General features: G+C 38.9%; 1 protein-coding gene across 1 annotated transcript in view; it reads right to left on the minus strand.

The window, feature by feature from the left end:
• NLGN1 (neuroligin 1) overlaps window positions 1-23,908 on the minus strand; it is a 220,207-nt gene that overhangs the window by 186,821 nt on the left and 9,478 nt on the right. Inside the window, exon 2 of the mRNA XM_009638758.2 lies at window positions 23,470-23,622. Coding sequence (XP_009637053.1) covers window positions 23,470-23,590 — 121 coding nt within the window. The 5' untranslated portion in view covers window positions 23,591-23,622. The remainder of the gene's footprint in view (window positions 1-23,469; window positions 23,623-23,908) is intronic.

Raw genomic sequence — 23,908 nt, forward strand, 5'->3', positions numbered from 1 at the left:
CTGCCGTGGTCCCGGCCACGCCGCCGCTGGGCAGCAGCCTCTGAAATAAACTATCGAGATGACTGCGCCTAGGTGTCACCTCAGAAAAATGAATGTCCTCACTCAGAAAGCAAGTCCGGGAGGAAACTAAAACGCACATAATGTGGCTACCTCAGTGTGAAATAGAAGAGAAATTTCTTGACAGTTTTAGACGTTTGCTAAGGCTACTGGAACACAACAGCTTTCCCAAATACAACACGCCGCTTTGCAGCTCAGCCTTTTTCCTGAAGAAAAACTCTGTTGTCTGAGAAAGGGAACCCTTGTCTCATCAAGCTCGCGATTCAAGGAGAATCCCCTCTTTCTGAATTTCCAGTAATGCCAAGGAGTCCAAGCTCTGCCCTTGTACAGCTGCCAGACTTTTTCAGGTGACTCCGATGACCATCTCTCACAATGTCATCATACAAATTGGCAGATGCCCGTTGGCAGAAAACTTTATCGTCAGCTCAGTCATCAGTAGGAGGTACCCCACTGTCACGCACAATTACATTTCAGCGGTAATAACAGTTCAGTCAAGGATGCGCTGCCAGAGCCCCTTAACAACATACTTCAAGAGAGAGGGTAAGGGGAAAGACAGAGCCAAAAACTCAAAAAGAAGTTTGGAGTCTGCCTTGGACACGTGCACAGCTCATATACCCAAAGGCAATCAGTTAGCGGTACACCAGCAAATTGCCCAAACTCATAAACAACATACACGAGGAAATACAGTCCCACTTTTTCCCTAATTATAACCAGGGAGCTGCATTAAAATTCTTTCTACCATTCTTCGTATGTTATTTTTAAACAAATTACTAAAAACTAACATCAAAGAGGAATAAATGAAGAAGGGAAGCGAAAAAAACCAAAGTCTATTAGTAATTTACCCTGAAGGAAAAACAAAACCAAAAACAAAGCCAGAGGCAAAAAAATAGCCATTCGGTATAACGTGTGCCAACATAAAAGCAAAAAAAAAAAAAGAAAAAAGAAAAAAAAGAGTAATTTTCTCAAGCATTTTTATGAGTCAGGAGAAAAGTTATCCCTTTTGCCTGCACAGCTGAGCACTGTCATGGGACACAAGAAAAGCCAGAGGCAAAACCAACGCAAAACAAACAAAACCCCAGACCCAACGCTGCCTCCCCCAAAATCACCCCCGTGCATACAAACAACTTCCAAACACAAAATACAGGGTTTGCCTCACAACAAACAGGGTCAGCACAAAATTGTGTAAAATCTATCTTTAACAGAATTCCTTTTTTTTTTTTGCCTCCAAAAGGTGAAGAATAATAAGAATAGGATGGGAAGTCAAAAAGCATCTGCAGAAGGAGCGAGGATAATACAGGAATATGACCTTTTTAGCGGGTGCACAGTCCCAGTGTACCCAAAACCAAGGCAGACACGTCACAAGTTGCAGGTAAGTAGAAGATGTGAAATGATTTATGTAATAATTACAGAAATGGCCAATTGTGTCCCACCTTTGCTATCCTAATAAGCACCTGCTCAGATCTATTCTTAAGGCCTGACTGACTCATCCTTGCTTGCATTTCATTTCTGTATCACCCGGACCACAGAGCATTCTTCTTTGCAGCTGACTGCATTCAGGATTTAAGGTTATATTTTTATTTTCCTTTCTTTTTAAAAACAAAATCTTGCCCAGAATTGGAAGTTTTCCATGCAGGTAAGCAATCAACAGCTGTAGAAAAGATTTTCTAGCTGCTACAGCAAGAATCTTTCACAGTGGCTCCTAGGCCAAGTGATGCCATGAAATCTGGTGTCACCAGGGCACTCATATAGGACAGTTTAATAATAATTGGAAGGCTGGTTTCTCTCTCAAGTTCCTTGGGGGAACAGCCAGGCCCAATGTTGGAAAATGAGAAAAAAAACCAGAAAATAATCTGTCTAAACTAAAATCCCAGGATTTTTGCGTTTAACCCGTAAAATAGCACGATGAAGACAAAAGTTGGAAAGAAAGAAAGATACCAATAAGTGAATTTTAACTTGCATCCTCACAAGTTCACTAACTCTGATGTGCATTCCCATAAAATATATTATATCTGCAGCGTTTCATTTCCTTTATACTGGTCCCTTTGGTAACTTTGATAGCTCTCATTAGCAGTTGCCCTTGATTTATCAAGATTTCCTGGTTAATACATTTTAAAGACGGAGGGAACCACTATTAGCATGTAGGCATACTCTGAGTAAGGAAAAGCAAAGAATACTCGCTGTGGCGATCTCTGCAGCGACTAATGATTTGTGTATGCATGTGATTTAACAACAGCAGTTAGAAAGTGAAAAAAAAGCATTTCACATTTCAGTTCGATACCTTCTAACTATGACCTAGAGATGAAGAAGAGTCTGAGATGGATATTACTAACTTACCGTTTCTAGGCAAAAATCAAAACATTCAGATTGTTGGGTTTTTTTCTATTGAATCATAGAATCATGGAATGCTTTGGGTGGGAAGGGACCCCCAGAGGCCACCCAGCCCAACCCCCCTGCAGGAGCAGGGACACCTTGAACCACATCAGGTTGCTCACAGCCCCGGCCAACCTGGCCTGGAATGGTCCCAGGGATGGGGCCTCCACCCCCTCTCGGGGCAACCCCTGCCAGGGTTTCACCACCCTCACTGGAAAGAATTTCTGCCTTAGATCCAGTCTAAACCTCCCCTGCTTCAGTTTAAAGCCATCCCCCCTTGTCCTGTCACAGCTGGCCCTGCTAAAAAGATTTTCCCCCTCTTTCCTATAGGCCCCCTTTAAGTCCTTTATACTGTTATATACTGAACACAAGTATTGACACTTGTCCATTGGCAATGACACGTAAATAACTGATATTTTGGAGACTTTGGTCACCACCTACTGTGGGATAGATTTTTTTGCTCGAGTGTAATTTCCATACATTTCAAGTAATCGTCTATAGGCACAAAGTAAAACTTAATTTCAGGTCACAATCCACTTCATTTTTACTAATCCCTTAAAACCCTTTTCACTTTTACACATTCCTAGTCTATATACGTTTCAGAAATAGGACACTATTAAAAGAAATCCTTTCCTGGTCAGAATCAAAAGCGTGTGAAAAACCGCTCTAAAGCAGATGGTTATCTGTGAAGTGGAAGGGGGGAAAAAAAAAAAAAAGAGAAATGTCATACCAAACGTTTGGATCCTCTAATTATAGATTATTTCCCTTAAAGTACCTTATTTATATTCTGGAAGGACCTATACTTCTTTAAAAAATAGTAAGTTTAATTATAAATTAAATACAATTCTAAAAGGCATCCCTCTCTGTCTGTCCGAAAGACTTAAATTATTTTTCTTAAAGATTCCTCATTTCCTGAAAATGATGTTTCATTTTCTCATGGGCTGAGGGATTTGCAAAAGCAGCATGTGAGATACCTGAACTGGTGAAACGCCGACCAGGCTGTCAGATGGCTCTTTGGTGCCAGTCTTTTCAGACGGTTAGGTCATCAGGTGGGATTGCCGTCTTTGCTGCTCGTGGCCCTAGGGCTGGGCATTTGGAAAGTCTCTTTTCTCATATCTCACCTGGGTTAGCAGTGTCATATATCTATTATGAGGAAATCACGAAGATTAAATGCGTTTCACGAAGTGACGTGATAGCGAAAGTATAGGCCAAGTGTTGCTGCGTAAGAACGGTAGCACATACAGTAATATATAAACACACATATACAGGTACAGCCACACCTCTTCTGCAGTCGGCACAGAGGAGTCTTCCTCACAAGACTGCTGCTGTGACTGAACTAATTAAGGAGAAGAATAACATTGCACATGCAGTGATTACAGACAGTCATTAGCATTTAGAGATGTTTCTGACTTCTTCTTTTATGTACCATCCAAATTAAAAAATTGTTATGAACTCAGCCTCTTTTTTTCCCCACTGAAGAAACAATACAGACCAGTATGCCTGGAAAAAGTCTCCGCCTACAGAGGTTGCATGGAAGATGTTTGCCAAAATCAGTGCGGTGCGTTGCTACGCGCAGGTTGTATTTAGCTGGCGCAGCCAAAAGCTTGACTGTATTCACCATCAGGCCCCAGAAACATTGCTCTTTAGAAGACTATAACATTTGGGATTGCTATTCTTACTGATCAGTAAAGTAACTTTTTTTTTTTTTTTTTAACATTCCCTTGTTGTTTGAGAGATGCTGATACTCTTAAACTCTCAGGCCCTGATGTGGCAAACATATCCACATGAATGCAATTAATTGAGGTGAAACAAACTGGACCACTTACTGAGAGAAATCTTCATGTACTTAAAAACTCAATGAATACTTCAGGTGTTGGCTTGAGCTAAAGAAAATTGCATCAATTTTAGGCAAGAGCATTACTTCAGTAACATCTTCGATGCCCAAAACCTGCTTGAGAAACCACTTGATAACGCATCTCATTTTTTCCTACAATTTTGCTGACTCTGTTCGCCGTAGGATTGAAAACCAGGCAATGCGGTTTAGTTTCACGGTCTCCTACGTAAAGTCTTATACATAAAGGAAAATCACATAGCTGATCAGTTTGCAGACAGTTATGAACAATTATGTTTTCTTCTTTGGAAGCCATGCCTGTCATTATTTTCCCATGGAACCTGAGAGAAAGCGTGGCTTCTCGGAAAATAACTAAAAAAACCCTGACCTTATTTTTCCAAGACATTGCCTTGGGCAGTGGCATACAAGGTAGGTATGGATTGATTCCAAACTCTGCTGCAAGACTGGAGGAGTTAAAACATTTCAGCGGGAAGATGACTGGTGAGGAGTAAGTCAGAAAGCAATGCAAGCGGTAAAACCAAAAGAAAAATGAGTATAGAATGGATCAAAATATAGCTGAATTTTTATAGAGGTGTCAACGTCCATGTTATAAGAAAATAGAGTTATTGCTACTATTCCTTGTGTGGAACATCATCCAGCATCAGGGAAACACGATGACATCTGTAACAGTTTAATTTTCCAGGTAAATCTAGGCCTTTTCCTGTGATGCATCAGTAAAATCAAGCCAAAAAAAAAAAAAAAATGACAAAATATCAGGCTATTCCCAAGGGCTTGAAATATGAGAATTGCAAAATCAACAAACTTTTGTGTAAGGTAAATCAGGTAAATTAATGTGGGACATCTGTAGCTGCAAACCCTGTAGTGGGAGCGGCAGGCGGCCTGTCTGGTTGCAGTTCCCCCCAGGACCTGCTTGTGCTGCGGACACAGGGTAAAACAGCAACGTATTAGGTCACATCCTACCTTAAATGCCCCAAACGTTCTCAGAAAATCCCTTTCCACCTCCGTGAGAAGCCACATCAGCGTGCTGCCCTGCGGCCAGGGTTAGATTTGCATTGTGGTTTTGCCCTAATAAAAAGAACTTGCCCTTCAGGCTGGATTGGAAACTTAAATACCTGTTTTGTTTCAAAATCCTCTGAGAAATTGCACTTTATAATGAATATAATGTCAAAAAAAATGTCACTTAGAAGCTGTCTTCCTCTATAAAAGACTTTTTGGAACAAGCTGTGGTTGCACTGCAGTTCAGGAGTTCACTGCTCCCTACAGCAGCACTTTGTGCCTCCACTTTGAGGAGGCTGGAGTCCCATAGGGAACTATTCTTTTTTCCAGTATATTTGACATGTTCAGCTGTTAGTGCTCATTATGGTCATTATGAGCTATTACCGCTCATTACGCTGTTAGGCAGATGACACCTAGATTTACTGAACTAATGGTGATGGGGGTGGAAGAACCTTTCTTTTGAGATGCATGAGTGATCAAAAAGGAGAGCTAAAAAAAAAAAAAAAAAAAAAAAAAAAAGTCTTTGCGATGAGAGGGAGAAAGAGGTATTGAAGGAAACACTATACTTTCAAACTCAAAACAGCGATCTCCAATCCTGGATGCCATGTGGCATGATGCGTACACATCCCCAGTACATTCATCTCCCTGTTTTCCCCTCTGCTAAGCTCTGGAATCCAGATATCTCACCAACCAGAAACACCGACGAATCTAAGCTAATTAGAAGAGTAATTCCGATATTACTGTTCTATTTTCTCGGTGCCATCCCTCATGCAATGACACATTTAACTTTAGCGACTTACTTGACTGATACAATTTCAGACAGCCTTAGGCGTTACGATTTAATTATTCTCTAAAATAAAAATAGAAATATTGGCATAGGCAGTTTCTGAAAATAATATCAAGAGCTGTACAGCAACAGGAATCCCTGGAAAAACTATTCAATTACATATTTGCTTTTTCCATTATCTCTTAATACAAATCATATGCAATTTTAGGGTCTGAAAACATTTGCCAGAAAGAAGCAGCAAACAACATTTCTCCCATAAAAACTTACAGCACAGTGCGCAACAGGTTAAATTGCTTAAATAACAGTTATCAACACTGTTGGGTTTTTTAAACCGCTAATATTTAGTTTTTAATATTGTTGTTGGGGGGGGGGAAGACATGACTAGCTATGATACTTGTTTTAGTTTCACCGGAAATTAAGATTTATTTCAACCAAAATGAAGATTTTTTTTTTTTTTTTTTTTTTTTTTAGTGTGAAGGACAAGAGATTAAACGCAACTTCCTGCAAAACAAATGAATTTAATGCCAATTTTGGGGTTTCGCTTCTATTCTTTCCCTTCTCCAAATGCAAGGACACGGTGTACTCGGGGTTCAGATCCACTCAGGTCCTTTATTCACTTCCCCACGTGTCACTCGAGCTCCCGGAGCAGCAGCCCTGGAACGGAGCCGCCGAGGCCGCACCGCGCTGCAGCGGCTTTGAGTATTACGCACCCGCCGGTGCAAAGTGCCTGGGATAAGCGGGAGGATCGAGGGCAAGGAAATGCCATTCCTATCTGCCATCGGGTGGAGAACAAGAAAGCAGCGAGCAATAATCTTTCCCCTCATGGTTTCCACTCAGCAGCGTACAGGCGGGCGGGCAGCGAGGCCAACGTTCCCTGGCTGAGAAATGAAAGGAATGCGATCAAGATGGAAGTGGGGAATGGGATGTGTGTTATTAATCTGCCTGTTGCATCCCAGAAACCAAAGATTTGGACTGGACATAGCTAGAGCCTTGGAAGTCTGAGAGTCGTAAGCCCTGTCTATCTCTCTGTAACGAACCAAAGAGAAAGTCATCATTAATTATATCTGACCGATTCATTAAACGGATAAATAATCTGCAGTGACATTTGCATAATCCAGGGTAGTTTTAACAATCTGGGTATTGCCAGTATTGTCTCTTCTGCTGCAAAACAATCGTAAAGGGCACTCAAAATCTTTTTTTTTTTGAGACAACGAGCCAAAACGGCGCATTACAACGTTGTGATACAACGTGCCAGCTCAAACTTATGGCGCGTCACTTCTTCCCTGCTAGCCAAATTTTCAGCGGTGGCAAACTCTGGAGAAAAACTTATTGAATAAATATGCATATCCTTCAACCTCTAACAGATTGAAACAGAGTTGTTCTGTCAGTAAGGACAGCTTGTATGAACTTCAGGTGGATATCATCATGGCAGGAGCAAGATAACATTTAAATAAATATAAATAAATATAAATTCTGACTTAACTTCCTAATTGTTGACGACAGAATCCTCTGAATAGCTTTTTGTTCTTGACTGGGCATTGTCTGATGGCTAATCCTGCAACAATAAATATAATCTAGTGCTTTCCTTATGATTGAGAATTATATTGCCAGATGTCATGAATGCCGTGGACAATTACATCACATTATAAATATAGGGCTTGATCCAACACAATTAAAATTAATGAGTTTTTTATCGCCTGAAATTTGCTAGAATCAAGGCCATAATTAAAAGATGTGGTCACACTTTTAAAAGGAATCGACGCATTTGTGCGTAGTGTCTGGTAATCTCGCAACTATCTTGTACGTTAAAAAGTCAGTATAGGCGTAGTTTTAACTGAAGAAAATTGTTTTCAATGAGCAGGTTTTGTTTCTTTAGAAAAAGACCGTTCTTACTATTGTGAGCCAGTAAAATACTACAAAGGCTTTATTAAGATAAGCAAGAATAGGAAATTAATTTTCCAGTAAGTGTCTTTAGATTTAGTGATATTTATTTTACAATTGATACATTAAAGAAATACGGTCAAGTTGAAATCACACTTTTTCTACACTGAGATTCAAAGGGGGAAAAAATACTTATTTTCCAGTTTCCTTAAGAGCGAACTTTTACTCTTTTCTTCACTGTATTCTCCAAGATTCAGATTCTGTAAACATCTGTTATATGCTAATTTTATACCTGTGAGCAACCTAACTGCAATCAGTAGAACTACCCATATTTATAGTTAATCAGGAACAACAGAAATAACGAGCGGTTACAAAATCACAAAAACTATTTTAACAGCAAAGGCCACGTGTACCAAGAGAAAGGAAGCATCAAACTCAGGGGTTTTTTTAAAGGCTCTAGATTTTCTACTGTGCTCTTTCTGTTTATCATGCTCTTGAGAGAGTCTCCCTTCTACCTCAAATGGTCCCCTTGCTTCAGACCGATGTGTAACTATGGTACTGTCACCGACATCTCGTCGGAGCCGTGCCGCTGTAAGCGAGAGAAAAATTGCGTGTAAAGAAATCTTTAAAAGCTTTTACTGGGGTGTTATTAGAGAAGGATGTCGAGGTTATCCACATCATCCGGAATGTGACAACGCGCCGTGCGGTGAAGAGCACTGGATGAGTGGTTGCCCTCAGCAAGGAGCAATGTGCAAATGGCACAGCTTTGGAGCCGAGAGCACGGTTAATTGTGTTTGGGAAGTACAAGTGAAACTAAGAAACTTAAAAAGAAGCAGCCATCTTCCCAAAGGGATGAATGAGTAAGAGAAAATGGCAATTATAATGCAGGAGAACAGTTTGGTGTAGTAGGAAACGTAATTTTGCCTAATTGAATTAAAAGAGGCATTGACTTGTTAAGAAATTTTTTTTTAAGGGATCACATAAAACCAGAAATTAAATTGTAGGTTAAGTAATTTCATGTAGCATTAGTATTTTCAAGATCATCAGTGTTGTTCAGTATTTGATCTAAATCCATTTCTATAGTGCTATGTGTTAACGATCACAGTACTTCAAAGAAAATATTTAATAAACACGTGTTTAAAGTTGCTTTAAATTACACAAATTGCTAAACCACCTACACTCTCCCTTTCCTTCCTTCCATGTGCCACGGGAACAGTTTGCTAGCATGGCATAAAATAAGGAATTGTGAATTTTATGCTGCAGCAAACCGATTGTTTGTCCTGCTAGGTGCTAGTGCTGACCCAGGTAGCAGTGTTTTATAGCCTGAAGATCAAAGTGCGGCTTGCCCATCAAAATCACATTCCAGCCTTTGTTTATTACTCTCTTAACCTTTCATCTGTACTTAATGTGCTCTACACAGCACTGAAAAATACAAATATGAAAAAACGTTCAGAAAGCCCTGTCCTGGTGAGTGCTCTTTATTTCTTGACTTCTCAGAGTATTAATGAGTTCTTTGCTCTTCTTGAAATTTTTCATCATTAAAACCACTATGATATTCCTTCTGAAATAGGCGGGACAATATACAAAATACATTTTCTGCTTTGAGAAAAAAAGTACTTCCATTCTTTGATTCACTTTAGTGATATTTATGTTAAAGAGCTGGTATTAACAAGAACACTTAATGAAATAATGAGGTTCCTCACCAGCGTTGGTTTCTCTTTTTCATATTCTTTTAAAGCTAACATTATTTTAGGATGATTTTTTTTTTTTTTAAGGAAATGCAGCAAATAATACTGGATATATGTAAACACTCTCAAGGGAAAACAAACAAAACCATTTATCAGTTGTATTCTCACCAAGAAATCCCCAAAGATGTCTTTAAAACAGCCTTCTCGATTCTGCAAGTTGTTAAGCATGGGACATTTAACCTGCTTTGTGCAGCTGCCTCATTCCAAGGCATTTCACTATTTGCATTTTCTGAGAAGCTGCTATTAAAAGTACCTTCAATCTGCTTTATACATGTCAATGGCAGAAAGCTATTAGCTGTAATTGGCAATTTAATTTTTTTCCTTTTGCTGCTTTTAGTGTATGATCAGCTTCCAAAAAGTAAGGTTTCAGATTTTCACTAATGTACCCTGAGCGATGTATTCACCCATAGCGTAGGCAGTTTTTAGTTAAGAAATTGGTCTTCATCAACATGTGATTTTTCAATATGTGTCAAGAGATGTGAAAAAACATGTGCTCAGGAATTGCCAAATTGCGTGGAAAAGGAACAGTGAGATGAGTGACAGCTCAGAGGAAACATCCTGGCATAATGAAAACAAAGGGGAAAAAAACAGGATGCCATGTAGGTCAGTGGTTGGTAGGCTGAACCTAAATAATTGACATCAAACTAAAACAAGCCAGCATTTCATGGGTATGGGTACGGCACACACTGGAATCTTTCCTAAGAGGAAAAACAGGCAAGGGAGGGAGAGCAAAAGCAGTCTTCCATTCACTTATAACCTGCAGGCAGTCTTCAGGACTCCTCAAAATCAGGAGCTCCTCTCCAAAAAACTCAAATGCCAGCTGAAAAAGCTACAGCATAAGGCTTCACTTGACCTCACCTGTGACCGTGCGATTCTTCCCCCCCACCCCAACAGTTAATTTCTAGGATAAGTCCGAGGTTCACCAAAAGAGCTTGAAAGGCTTCGCTTAAGTGTGAAAAAGGCTGGGCATCTCTGCGTCGGACCTAAGCCACTATAAAGTTTGCAGGAGACAGATCATTAGCTCTCACTGCCGGACTGTCAAAACAGAGCCGGCTTACTCTGCTGGGATGGCAGAATAAGTAATCCTGTCTGTGCCTGGGAGCCGCAGTCGGAAACCAAAGCAAGTGAAAGTAGATGATATATCTACTCATGTCAAAAAAGGTAGTAGCGTGTTTATTGCTTTGCAGAAAAGCATATTTGTTGCCTAAGACAACTATAATGGGCTAATTAATTTTCATGAGAGTCCAGACTACGCAGAGACAAGGTTTACAAAGATAATCGTGAGATAAAAGACCAGGTAGACATCAAGAGAACAATTCTTCTGCCCCCTCGTAGTACTTGGTATCCCACTGCTATGCCTTAAGATCACAGAATCGCAGCCTCGAGGCAGCAGGGACCTCTGGAGACTTAGTCCACTGCCTCCCCTGCTTAAACCAGGGTCAACTGGGACTGTTGACAGGGACAGCTCTGGACCATGTCCTGGTGGGGTTTGAGTATCTCCACGCACTGGAGACTCCACCACCTCTCTGGGCAACCTGTGCCAGCATTTCACCACCCTCAGAATGAACAAGGGTTTTCTTACTGGAAATAACTGTATAATTGGTTCGCATCGCTGCTCGTCCTTTTGCTTGATACCACTAAGCAGAGTCCGGCTCTTTTTTTTGGAAAAGTCTCTCTCATTCTATACCAACTTAAACTGAAGCTAGTGGAAACCAAACCCCTTCATATGCTTGTTTTCCTTTCTTTTGGCTTCCTGCATATTGCTTACTTGGCAGTGAGAAGTTAAGAACCTTGTTCTGAATATGTTTCTGCTGGGTTCCGCAACTTTGCAGGATGACATTAACAACAAGTAACTATTAGCGCACATTGATCGTCAGAAGTAATTTTGTTTCTTTCAGAGTGAGATTGATTATCTTCACCTAACTCGTGCAGATCTCCAGGGAGAATACACTGAGGAACCACCGAGAATGTGATGGAAAAAGCTTTTAAAGGACTCAAAAGTTTTAGCAACAAAAGACTGACAAAGCACTTGTGTAAATGAAAAGTGCAGTCTCATGACAAAAGCTCTCCTCTGTATCGCCCGACAAAGGAACTTCGTTCATCTATTTCCATCATCCAAATGCCAGCATTCAATCGTTAATGGGAAATAAACCTACTCGGGCTCATTTTCCAAAATTCTTATATTTGGAGAGTTTTAAGAGAATCATATAAAAGCAGGGAAAGGCCCCCATACTACTAGTGCCATATTGAAAATGTGTCCCGAGTCATTCTGGAACATTGCGAAGACTTCAACAGTGGTGAGCCACAAAGGTGCTCACAAAAATGGGAATAACAGAGAAAAACAAATACACAGACCCAGTTTTCTTTGGTGCTCTAGGCAGCAGAAACAGAACCTCCACCTCTTTCAGAGGCACCGCACCAAGTGGTTCTCCTACAGATGCGAGATGTTGGGTCGAGTCCCCATCCCTGGGGGGATTTAAAAGCCGGGAAGATGAGGTGCTTAGGGCCAGGGTTTGGGGGGTGGGATGGCAGGGGTAGGGGAACGGTTGGGCTTGAGGAGCTTAAAGGGCTTTTCCAACCTCAACGATTCTATGATTCTATATTGTCATCACCGATTCTCCGGTACAAAACACATAATATTTCCTATTTGTGGTTGGTCCTAGAAAAACCAGATAAGGTTCTAGCAAAGCTGATTATTCCTAATGGCAGCTGCTTGCAACCATTTTGCAAGAGGGCCTGCTCTATGGCAATCTGGAACTGGAGGTGGTTACGAGACAACATTGTCTGCAAAAGGAGGGCTTTTTTCCGTGTTCTTAAGATTATTCAGACCCTTTCTGACCCTCAGCTGCACCTTTGATATGCTATATCCAAGTAATTCTATTTTTTTTTTGTATTTTATATGTCTGAAGCAAAGAAGGTTAAAACTTAGCATTTATTCTAGATAATACTTTTTCAAAACTATCAGTTCCACTACACCCACTGAATATACCCATTTGTAAATTTGTTTGCACACAGTGCTTTCAAAAGAACCTTATCAACAAAAACATCTGCTGCCATGACTGAATTTGAACCAGAGATCAAAACACTACCTATGAAATATTTATAAAAAGAAACCAGCTAAAAATTATATAGAACTTTCAAAGGATGAAAAAACAACTTTATGTGCTCATAGAGGGAAAGAAAAGGAAACGTATGCATCATTTTAAAGCTATCTAAGAATGCAACCTTAAATTTCAAATTGTGATCATCACTTCCATACCATTTAGCTTAGAGACAACTGCAAAGACAGAATTCGGACACTACTGTGGATGCTGAATTTTGTGGTGGCTGAAAGATGCAGGTAGTATCTTGTTATTTATCAATAACATTTTTAAAGCACATCGTCAGCTGGAGGAAAACCCACACTAGAAAAGATCTATATTAGCAAGGTAGATGCCAAGTGAATTCTTTTGGATTAGAAAGAAAATATAGGAAATCGTGAGTACGTTCCCATTTTAAGTTACCTTTTTCATATAAATTCAAGAACCTAACGATAAAGAAAACCCAAGCAACGTGCATCCAAACAGCTATTAATTACAACAAGAGGGGAAGCTTAACACTGGAATGGTTCCTAAGCTTTGAACACACAGGATGTGCAAGCCCACGAAGTGTTAAAATAGAAAATAGTAAATGATCAGAAAGAAATGGCGAAAAGAGAGTTAATACTCCTTTTATTGTGAACATTTCCCTTCCAGTCTACCATAAATTAGTCTTCCTAGTTAAGGACGATGTAAAAGCGAAAGGAAAATATTTAGAGAATTTTTTTCAAGAGGCATGTAATAATAAAGTGAGTAATTATAATAACATTAGGATGCTCAGGAGTGTATTTTACAGGGTCATTAATATGGTTCATGGGTAGCTGAAAGCACATGGCCTTTGGCCTCGTGCCTCACAGCACACACGGGGCATGCATTAATGGCTGGGTAAAGCACACCCTATTGCGTCTCAGGGCTTTAATAAAACCTTACAGAGGAAATGCAAAACCATTTTCGGTTGAGCTAGAGTAGTTTGCTAAAGTTGAAAGGAAAATTTCAGTCATAGAAGTAAATCAACTAACATTGCAATAAATTAGATCAACGAGGAGAGATGGAAACAAAGGGGGTTTTAGAAGAAATTAATTTACTCGTATGTTGGGCATGTTCAGCCTGGAGAAGAGAAGGCTGCGGGCAGAGCTGAGTGCGGCCGGTCAGGGCTTCAAGGGGGCCCAGAGGAAAGGGGGGGGACAAGCTTTTTAGTAGGGCCAGCTGGGACAGGACAAGGGGGGATGGTTTTAAACTAAACCAGGGCAGGTTTAGACTAGATATAAGGAAGAAGTTCTTCACAAGGGCTGGGTGGCCTCTGGGGGTCCCTTCCAACCCAAAGCATTCTATGATTCAATAGAAAAAAAAAAAAACAACCCACCCTGTTAAAATTGATGAGATGATAAAAACATGTGTTTACCAAATTCATAAGGTATTAAGACCTAAGTAAGGAAAACAGGTTAGGGATACGTTTGCCTTTCCTTTTTGAAAGGATTTGGAGCTATATGGCTCTATGCCCCTTCTCTCTTTATATTTTGTGCTTCTGCGCTGAACACTTCATTATCGATTACAATAAAGAAAAAAAAAAGTAAAGATTTTTTTCAGCATGCCTACAGCAAAGTAAGATGCGTCAACTGAAATCCTGGTGGGAAGTGTTAAGAAGGTGAACAAATTCTAATGAATGTCAGATTTGAGAAAAATCAAACATTCAAGAGCTGACAGAAAAATACGACAAATATAATTATTGAAAGTAGTAGAACTTCTGAACGTGTAGCGAGTCTCAGAGAAAGTCTGCTCGCCCCTTTCCGATTCTATTTCATCACAATCTTGACACAAAAAGAGTGAAAAATTGCTGCAGAATAATGAAAAACCTCACTAAGTTTTATTTCTGTCTTGCTTTTCATTTTGAGCAACAATAAACCCCCTGAAACATGGAGAGGATATTTCAAATACTTAATTAAGATATATAAGTAATCTTTCTTTTTTGCAACATATACAACACAAGAGATACTCAAAATACTTCTACAAATATGTTGGTATCTATAATTTAATATGTGCCCGAAGGCAATTTTCATACTTTGCTTAATAAAGGATGTTAACCAATATACATCATTTCCTCTGGCCTTCATCTAGCGGTTTTTCATGTAATAATGTATTCAAATTCTGTTTTCACCCAAATAATATTTATTTGCCAGTACATCGTGGGATATAAGAAATCAGTATATCAAACAGTGCAGTCTATATATTCTCCGTTGGAAAGTAATGCAAATTGCTACATTTTACTGTGGAATTTTCTATGTTGGCTGAGGCAGGCATTTACACATGGATCACCCATTAAATAGAAGAAAAAATTTAGAACCCTCTCCTGCCAGTACTGCTGCCAAGAGACTTTTGGTCCTCTAGATCTATTGTTCGCATTACTCTCTTGAACAGCATTAAAAAGTGCTGTTACAACCTTAAAATACAGATCTTGTTCAATTGATTAAAAAATATCATGAGGTATTACATCAAAGAGGTAGCAGAACAGTATTTGAGTTAGTACCTATATATGTAAACTAATTTGCACGGGAAAAAACATAAAACTTGAGCAGTTTTATGCATTTGAAATGTGTGAAAAATGAGAGCAACATTTGCAATGGAAATCCCTGACGAGTTATCTATTGCTTCCAAAGCCCCACAGTATACAGAAGTGCTTCATTTAAGCTTCAGAAAACTTGGGACTATTTTAATACATGTAATTAAATGCAGTGCATTGGGAATGCAGAAGCCTGCTACCTACTTGTCCTGCTACTTCTGTCGGAAGCCTCAAAAGAATCTTCGTTTGCCTTTTTCCTGGACACGCATTACGGCGCTGTTGAATTCCAGAGGGAAGAGCGCCCAGCCCACCAGGACCGGGCACAGACCTAACCTGGATGCTGAGCTGTAGTGTATTCCTTAATGTCTTCCTGCCTTGGTTGAAAAATCAGAATGTTGGGAACTCGGAGGATTATTTCGGTGTTGGAACAGTCTGCAGTGCGATACAGCTTGCATAAAAATCCTAATTTATCCCCACCTCTTGGCTCGCAGTCAGACAGATCCTTTCCTGGGAAGTTTGGCATCCTGGCAAATGCAGAGCAGCCTAAATTCTGTTTAGAAGCAATTTGCTTCTAAGGACGAGGCCGAATCTGGCTTCCTGACAGGTCTCCCATCACAAGACAACCAAAGGCTTAGGACAGCGTATAGCATATAATACAGGTTATTTTGTATACCTGAAATGTGTAGCATTGCAAATCAGAGGTTTTGCACAGAGATCAGTGATGGTGTAAAAGTAACTTGGTCAGGTATGGCTTAGAGGAAAGTGAAGGTAGCTACACAGAGCTAGATTGTACAAATTACAAATAACTTCATGTAGGATAATAAGGTCAAAGATTTTGATTTTTTTTTTTCTGAGGCAGCAAGATGTCTATAATTTGTCTTCAGTGAACACTTTTTCTTTCCTATTTTGCAAATATTATCAAGTTGAAATTTATTATGCTCTCAAAGATAAATCTGCTATTTGGAAAAACTGGAATACTTTTATTATATGATTAAATATTGATCAAGGGAATTTATCTTACCAAAAAGTAATTTCTCTTGACAGGAATGACACAAACTGCTCTTATGCCGAATGGAATAGTTTTAAAGTTTGTTATTTGTTATTTTTCCGTTTACCAAAAAAGAAGTCTAGTGACAAATGTTAGAATAAACCTGCTATTTAAAATGTACCTGTACCAAGATAGAAACCTACTCAATGGCAAACAGAATGATGTCTTTGTGCCCTAAAAAAAAAATAGAGTAGCGGGTGCGTAGCCATCTATCCAAGCAGATGGATAATGTCAATTTGCTGTGCTAGAAAAAGCACAAATAGAAAAGAAATGGTTCATTTTAAAAGTGCACTATATATTCAGGGTTCCCATTTCATAAATACCTCGCCTGCTGTGCACTGCAGTTGACCCTTTAAACATCTCTAGGCAATAACCTATTGTTTACCACAAGTCCTTTTTGTCATTTGGATGCTATAGATTCCAGCGTGGCAATCTTCCTTTCCCTGCGTCGCTGCGTGCATGACTCCCTTTGGCTGGTGCAAGCTCACAAAAAAAAAAAAAAGCCCCTAAAATGTCATTAATTACAGCAGGTTTGAGAGCTGAATGCTAATTCTATTAATGGACCTATGAAATTAGGACACTGTAAATCCAGATGAGCTGTGCTCAGGCCTCTTGCAAACTGGGCTGACCTGAGGTTACCTAGTATATTAAATAAGAATTGTCTAATACATTTTTAGAATTCTAAGTATGTGTAAATCAGACCTTGTGAAGTACACCACCAGAGGGAATAGATAACTGCAGTACGCTTTCTATCTTAACTTCTTCTATTTATCTAGCATCAAATTCATTTGGAGCGCTTCATACCAAGGAACAGTGATGCCCAAGGCTAAGGTGGGATCAGATAAGGCCTTCTGGACACTAAAAATGCATAATCCCAAAATGTTAAAATTTCATTTATAAGCAACTCAATTTTCATCTACCTAAAGGAGACTTGTTATGTAGCTGCCAAGGGTCCCTACAAGTATTTATGAATTAACATTCTCTGCATGTTCTTCCAATTCGGAAAACTTAAATAAATGATTTTTGACTGCACATTTTGATGTGTTTTGCTATTAATTTCCCATCTTTACTTTCTAGGTAATGTACTTTTAATTAGGCAATAATATATAATCTTCTGTTCATCTATCATTTTTATTCAAACATGTTAGGAAGTGGATAACGGAAAAAAGGCTCATCAGAGACCCTGTGGTGGTACAGCGAAGCTGGAAGGAAATGCCATCTCCTGACAGTACCTTTAAGGTTTCATAAAAAGATAATGGATGTGCTTGTCACTGACGCTAATGATCAAACATTTTCCCAGTTTTACTGGATATTAAATTGTGAACTATAAAAGTAAACCCCACAGTCTAAGCAACGTGGCAAAAAGAACCTTGCCGCATTTTTTATCTCCTCTGATATCTAACTAACATAAAGCTCCTTATTCCACTGCTACTGTCACTGAACAGTCACTATGGCGTGAGTGGGTGATGCTTCCTGGCAGTACAGTGGAGAGGCTTATTTTTGGGAGGAAAGACAACTCTCCAGGTTGCAGAGGAACATGATAGATTATACACGTAAAAATGCTTAAGTGACACAGGACGCTCATCCATCACAGTATCTTTACGAAGCCAAATAAAGCTTTTTTTAATCTGGCATGAAGCAATATTTGAAAGGGTTATGCCTAAATTTCATATCTGATTTTGAAACATATTTGAAAGATATCTCCTCTGTTTAATGTTTTCAGTAGTATTACCATGATGTCAAAATAAAGAGAAGAGCAAGGCAGCAAAGAAAAAAAAAAAAAACAACCAAACCCAGACTATGTGATGGAAGCACTACAAAGTAAATAAATACCAAAATAAGGATCAATCACTTTGACAAATTAGTTTAACACTGAAAAAAACAGATCTAATTTGAAAGCACAGAAAAAAAAAAAATATGGTATGTTATTCTATTTAAAAAGAGAAAAATATCCAAACAAAAGAAGACAATGCCTTCTGGTCGATCACAATGGAATTAGACTCCTGAAATGGGCAGAGACTTCCAAGTTGTTCTGAATTAGTTTTCATTATAATACATTTTCATCTCTATGTTCAATCCTGTAAGCGGTCAACTAGGTAATTCTTCATCCCATAAAAAGGTTCGCTAAGCTACACTCTGGAATTACTGTAGCAATGGGAACAAATTCATGTGAGGAAACTCACTCATAAAGGAAAAGTTGGGCAGTATTTTCTGCCTGCTGGGAACGGGCAATGTCTCGCTGAAGAGAGAGATGGACAACGGCAGAACTTCTAGGCTTGGCACAGGTTGTCCAACACTTACTGCAGGGCTGCATCCTTACGTTTCACGTACCTCTTTAGGCAGTAAGATATTGCTGGTTGTCATGATTCTGCATAGAAGCAATATGTATGTTCAAATGCCTATTCCTAATGTATACTAGCACACGGCAACAAAACATGGTAAGGCATAAGACGACTCATCCTCTGTCCCTATATCATCCATAAAGCTCCACCAGTCATTAAAAAAAAAGTAGGAAAGGGCTTTTGCGAGGGTATTTTTGCTTTGTTCTCTTTTCTTTCACTATTCTGAGTTTTTACGTGAACATTGCAGCCAATGTAGCCAGCTGACATGACACCCTACTGAAAAATTGAGGTTTGGGCTGGAAAACACAACAGACCTCTTCTAAGAATAGCTTTTCTCAGAAGAAGCTCTGTGCTTGAGTAGCAATTTTCCAGGACCCTTTTTCTTCATTGCATCATTTCAAATTACGGAAGCACTGTACTTATGAGCCCCATTGATTTCAGTGCAGTTATTTGGGAAATAAAGTACTAGTAAGAATAAAGATATCAGGTCTTTCAAACAGTATATGCTGCAGTGACTTTGCTTTCAGCATTAAAAGTACAAACTAGCAAAAAAAAAAAAAAATTGAAGTGGTGGAATACCCTGATAGGTGTTTTCTACTCAGTAATGCCAGTCAATACCCTCCAACTAAAGGGTGACAATATAAATACGAGACTAAACGACAGCAACAGTTCCTATATATCCTCCTCAAAAGGGAAAATTGCTTGCAATTAAATAAAGAATAACCAAGACAATCTCACTTATGGGTATGCTTCCATTTTGGCATAAATTAATGCCCTATAGTTACAGAACATTTGCCTTTCCAGTGCAGACATTATTTAGAATGCAAAATGGAAAATAAAAAATACATATAATTTTTCCTTTTTCTTTATCACCACCTTTTAACCCAGACCTTTGGAATGACAATTTACTGTTTCTGCAGGGAAAGCCACTGCCTCTTAAAGAGGAAGAAAATGGGAAATGTAAAGCAGCGCTTAACCTGGAGATTCCTGTGAATCATTCTTCCCTCCCCCAGTTCAGTTTGCGAGCTGCATTAAAAAATGTTTCTTTCAGTTCTATTAAAGTCCTGTGGTTAAAGGATAATCAAGAGCAAAAAGTATAAATTAATAAAATGAAGAAACGAGAGTACACAGCATAAACCAGCTCTCTCCCTTCTCTCCCCTCTTGAGAGCAAAAGGGGTAGAAGCCAATGCTGACCCAAAGCATTCGCTTTTCTAAGCAAACCTTTCATAAGAAAGAACACAGAAAACAGCCCTGGCAGCATTAAATCTGTCTATCGTGATCTTTTCTGGGTGTTAAATAGATTCCTTTTATAATCCTTTCACTTTTAACAGGAAATTTAAATAAAAAGCTCCCGCTTTTTACCAGTTGGAGATATTTTAAATAAACATTTGAAGTCTCAAATTAGTTGAGTTCAAAATCCAAACTTGCCTTCCTATCTGTCCTTTCCTAAAAACAAGACATAAAAATGTATCTGCAGTTACTCCTATGCTGTCCTTCAACAGTATGAGATGACTCGCACAGTATTCCTCAGTAGACAAGACTGCTTGCACAAGACTTGAGTTTAAAGAAAAATCTAAAGAAGATACAAATAGCTTGTTTCCAATGGCTTCTTATGTGGTAGTCCCTGAATTTTCAGGGCAAATGATTCTCTCTTCCATCTTACCTTTACCTAAGGAAAGACTTTCATTCTCAGACTTGTTTCCAGGCAAAGTTGGGCCAGGGAACTCACCGGGGGTTTGTTCGGTTTTTAAATGCACCTGGCTCGATATTTCTTTAATTTTTATTATTGTTTTCTCTTTACCAAATGGATTTCACTTTTAAGCAATTTTGAGTATTTTATTTAGAAGAAAATCTTTCCTCTCCATAAAATGCAGGTCCTCGAGCAGATCAGTCTGTAGGACAGAGTTTGTCTCAGCTCAGAATAAACAGAAAAGTAAACTGAATTGCACCAAAAGCTGTCTACAGCGGACTCAATAATAGCACTGTAAGAAATCTAATATCACAGCACATCCTCCCTTCCCATCACTGTTGGTCTGGAAGAAAACATTGCTGTTACAGCGCTAAACATTTATTTAACTGGCTTCCTTGTTAAGAAATGTCACAGTGCGGAGCTTGGTTAAACAACAGCAGAACTCCTAGGACTCACATAGATCGTCTATATTAAGATATATATCCCCAAAGACTGATTCAAGAAACCCCGACCAACAAAGGTCATATAAAAGTGAGAACATAGGCCTTATTTTTGTCCTTACATCTTCTCCTGTGAAAAAAAAAAAAATCCCTGTATTACTTCTCCTTGTAGAGCCAGGCACTTTACACGGCGGCGAAGTGAGATCTAGGTGTCCCACAGGCAATGGACTGTGAAGCTGAACCTCTCACCTTACGAGATGTGATCCGATAAGGGAAGTTGAGAATTTGTCAGCTCTGTATTGGTAAAACCATACCTTATTTAATGTGACCGCAAAGGGTAACGTTCTGCTGAACAGCAATGACCAAGAGTTTCAAAACAGCAGAAAATTATATTGACTACGATTAATGCCAAAGTTCTACTCTGGGGCTATCTTAAGACCAGGAAAAAAAGAAGGCAGAAAAAAAGGCCAGCTGTGCAAATTTTCTTTTTTGATTCCTAGTGTGTTTCTACACTATCCATTTAGTGATATGTCATCATTATTTATTTAAAACATGACAGATAGGCATTGTACCAGATAGAGGATATATGAACAACTGCTACATATAGTTACCAGGTGCATTTATTTTACTAAGAAAACCCTGCAAGACAGATACAGGGTCATTTTAGTTAGTTTGAAAGTAATTTCAAGTATTCATACCAATCACTGGATTCTACTGTGAGTTTTAGAGGTTGTACTGTAATAGGTCCCACTTAAAAGAAAATTAGCTCTCTGCCCCTTGAGGCTCTGTAAAGACCACAAAGTCCAAAGAACCACAAAAGCACGAACACAAATGAAATCCTCCTAAGCTCAGTAAGATGTTAGCAGTGGGTTACCTCAGGGATCAGTGTTAAATTACAACTGGAAAAGCCATTACCATCAAGGAAGGTGAATTAATTTCCATCTTTCAAGCAACCAGCCCTTTCAAATGCCGCAGCTACAAGTGATTTAGGAATTAGACTAAATAATCTGCAAAAATAAACAGCGCTTGCAGATAATGGATACTGTATTACTGGACAGAATACCCTACTGGCATATAACATAGATAAATGTTGTTTGAAACATCAAAGATGAGAGCAGTGGTGTAAAAATAAAATGTTGATTAGAGGTACAGATTACAGATTATTAACTGCTGCACTAATATGTGCCCAAGGACTTGCAGTCACTATACAGATTGGAAGACAGGAGGAGGGAGAAAAACATACAAAATATCAGAATTTCCTTGCTTAAAGAAGTATATCACAAATGAAACCTCCAACTGGATACTAAGGCAATAAATCCAGCAAAAAATAGTTATGATCTTTCTGGAAATGTCCCAGTCCCTTAAAAAACACAACTGTAGTAGACTAAGTTGCAACATCTAAAGTAAAAACCCATTCCGTCCCCTTAAAATTCAAGTGTATTCAGATGTCAAATCTTTAACACAAATGATACTGTTAAAAGAAAATTACCCAGATAATCAAACCAGAACCAATAAATTTGGGGATCGTGCTAAGTGAATTCAAAGCATAAAGAAATAGAGCATCGATAAAATAAAATGACCACGTAAAAGAAAACCAGAAGAGCAGACATTGCTAATGACCAGGCAACTTTTTTTTCAATTCATGGGCTTCAGGACCAACTCACTGCTGTGACCGGCACCCGGCTCGTCGCCCCACTTCAGATGTTACAGGGAAGACCCTTACGCCTATGCGAGCGTTCTGAAGTTACTGGACTGACCTCCATAATATCCCAGAACTGAACTCCTCCTTTCAGGAGTCTTAGCACGCAACATTTCAGTAGAATACGTGGAAGAAAAAACCCCAACAATTGTATTGTCTCAAGAGCTGGCAAACGTGCATCATGAACATGACTACACTGAATAAATAGCAAAATACAATTTTTTAGAGAGACAAGTTACCAGAGGGATGCCACACAAGCTTACCAACAGCATCAGTATATCCTATTCACTGTATTGGGAAAAAAAAAAAATAAATCAAAAGTAACTCTATTCCCTCTCTAATTTGACATAGGAAAGAAATACTGGAGGTATTTCAATAACAACACCGCTTTTCAAAACCACAATGAAGTGCAGAACAAATAGGTAAGAAGTGCAGCTCCTATTTAACAACGTTTTCATAACCTCCTTAGCTGTTTCAAAGTATAAAAAGTCACAGCAATCAAAACTTAGTCTCTTTCTTCCAACAGAAAGCCCTATTATCTATCACTTTAAAAATAAAAAAATAAAAAAAATCCAAGTTACCTGTCTATGAAGTGAAACATCACTGTTATTCACAGAAGAAAAAAAAAAAGAAACCTCTTCTGTCTGAACAGCTCAGCAACGGGCAGACCTCTTTCATACCACTAAAAACACGACAGCGGGTTCTTCCAGATAATATTTGCAATACCACCTCATCCCCAGAATACAAACCTTTTATTTGACAAGCAAAAAAAATTTGTTGTTGTTCTTTTGCTTGTTGTTGGTTTGGCTGTTGTGGTTTGTTTTTTTGTTTTTTTTTTTTTTAAAAAAAAAAAACACATTCTCACGTATAACATGAATTGCATTGCAGATAGCAGGGATTAATGGAAAGCTGAAAGCTTCTTACCAAGTACCCCAAGGCGATAGTTGACTGTGATGACTATCACATTCCCATAACTTGCTAGAACACTGCCATCATATAAATTTCCAGTGCCTTCCATGTAGGACCCTCCGTGAATATACACCATCACAGGCTTAGGTCCCCCACTGTCCCGAATGTCTGGAAAAAATATTAAGACACATTTTATCTCAAGAAAGTACCAAAAAAGATACATGCAATATTTTAATTTTTTTTTTTTTTTTTTAGTGAGGTTATTTTTCTTGAAGTGTTTCTCAAGCAACATCTTTTACATAAGGAAAAGGGCAGGTGGGTGTAAGTGTTTCTTTGTGGCTTGCTTGTAACTAAAGTTCATTTTTTGGAAACACTCGTTGGCCTCAGAAAAGCAGAAAGGAATCAGAAATGGTAACGTGTTTGCTCAAATGCAATGGGACAGGGGTCTGATTCT

Source organism: Egretta garzetta, unplaced genomic scaffold, assembly GCF_000687185.1.
Source record: "Egretta garzetta isolate BGI_Z169 unplaced genomic scaffold, ASM68718v1 scaffold560, whole genome shotgun sequence".
In the NCBI taxonomy this organism is placed as follows: domain Eukaryota; kingdom Metazoa; phylum Chordata; class Aves; order Pelecaniformes; family Ardeidae; genus Egretta; species Egretta garzetta.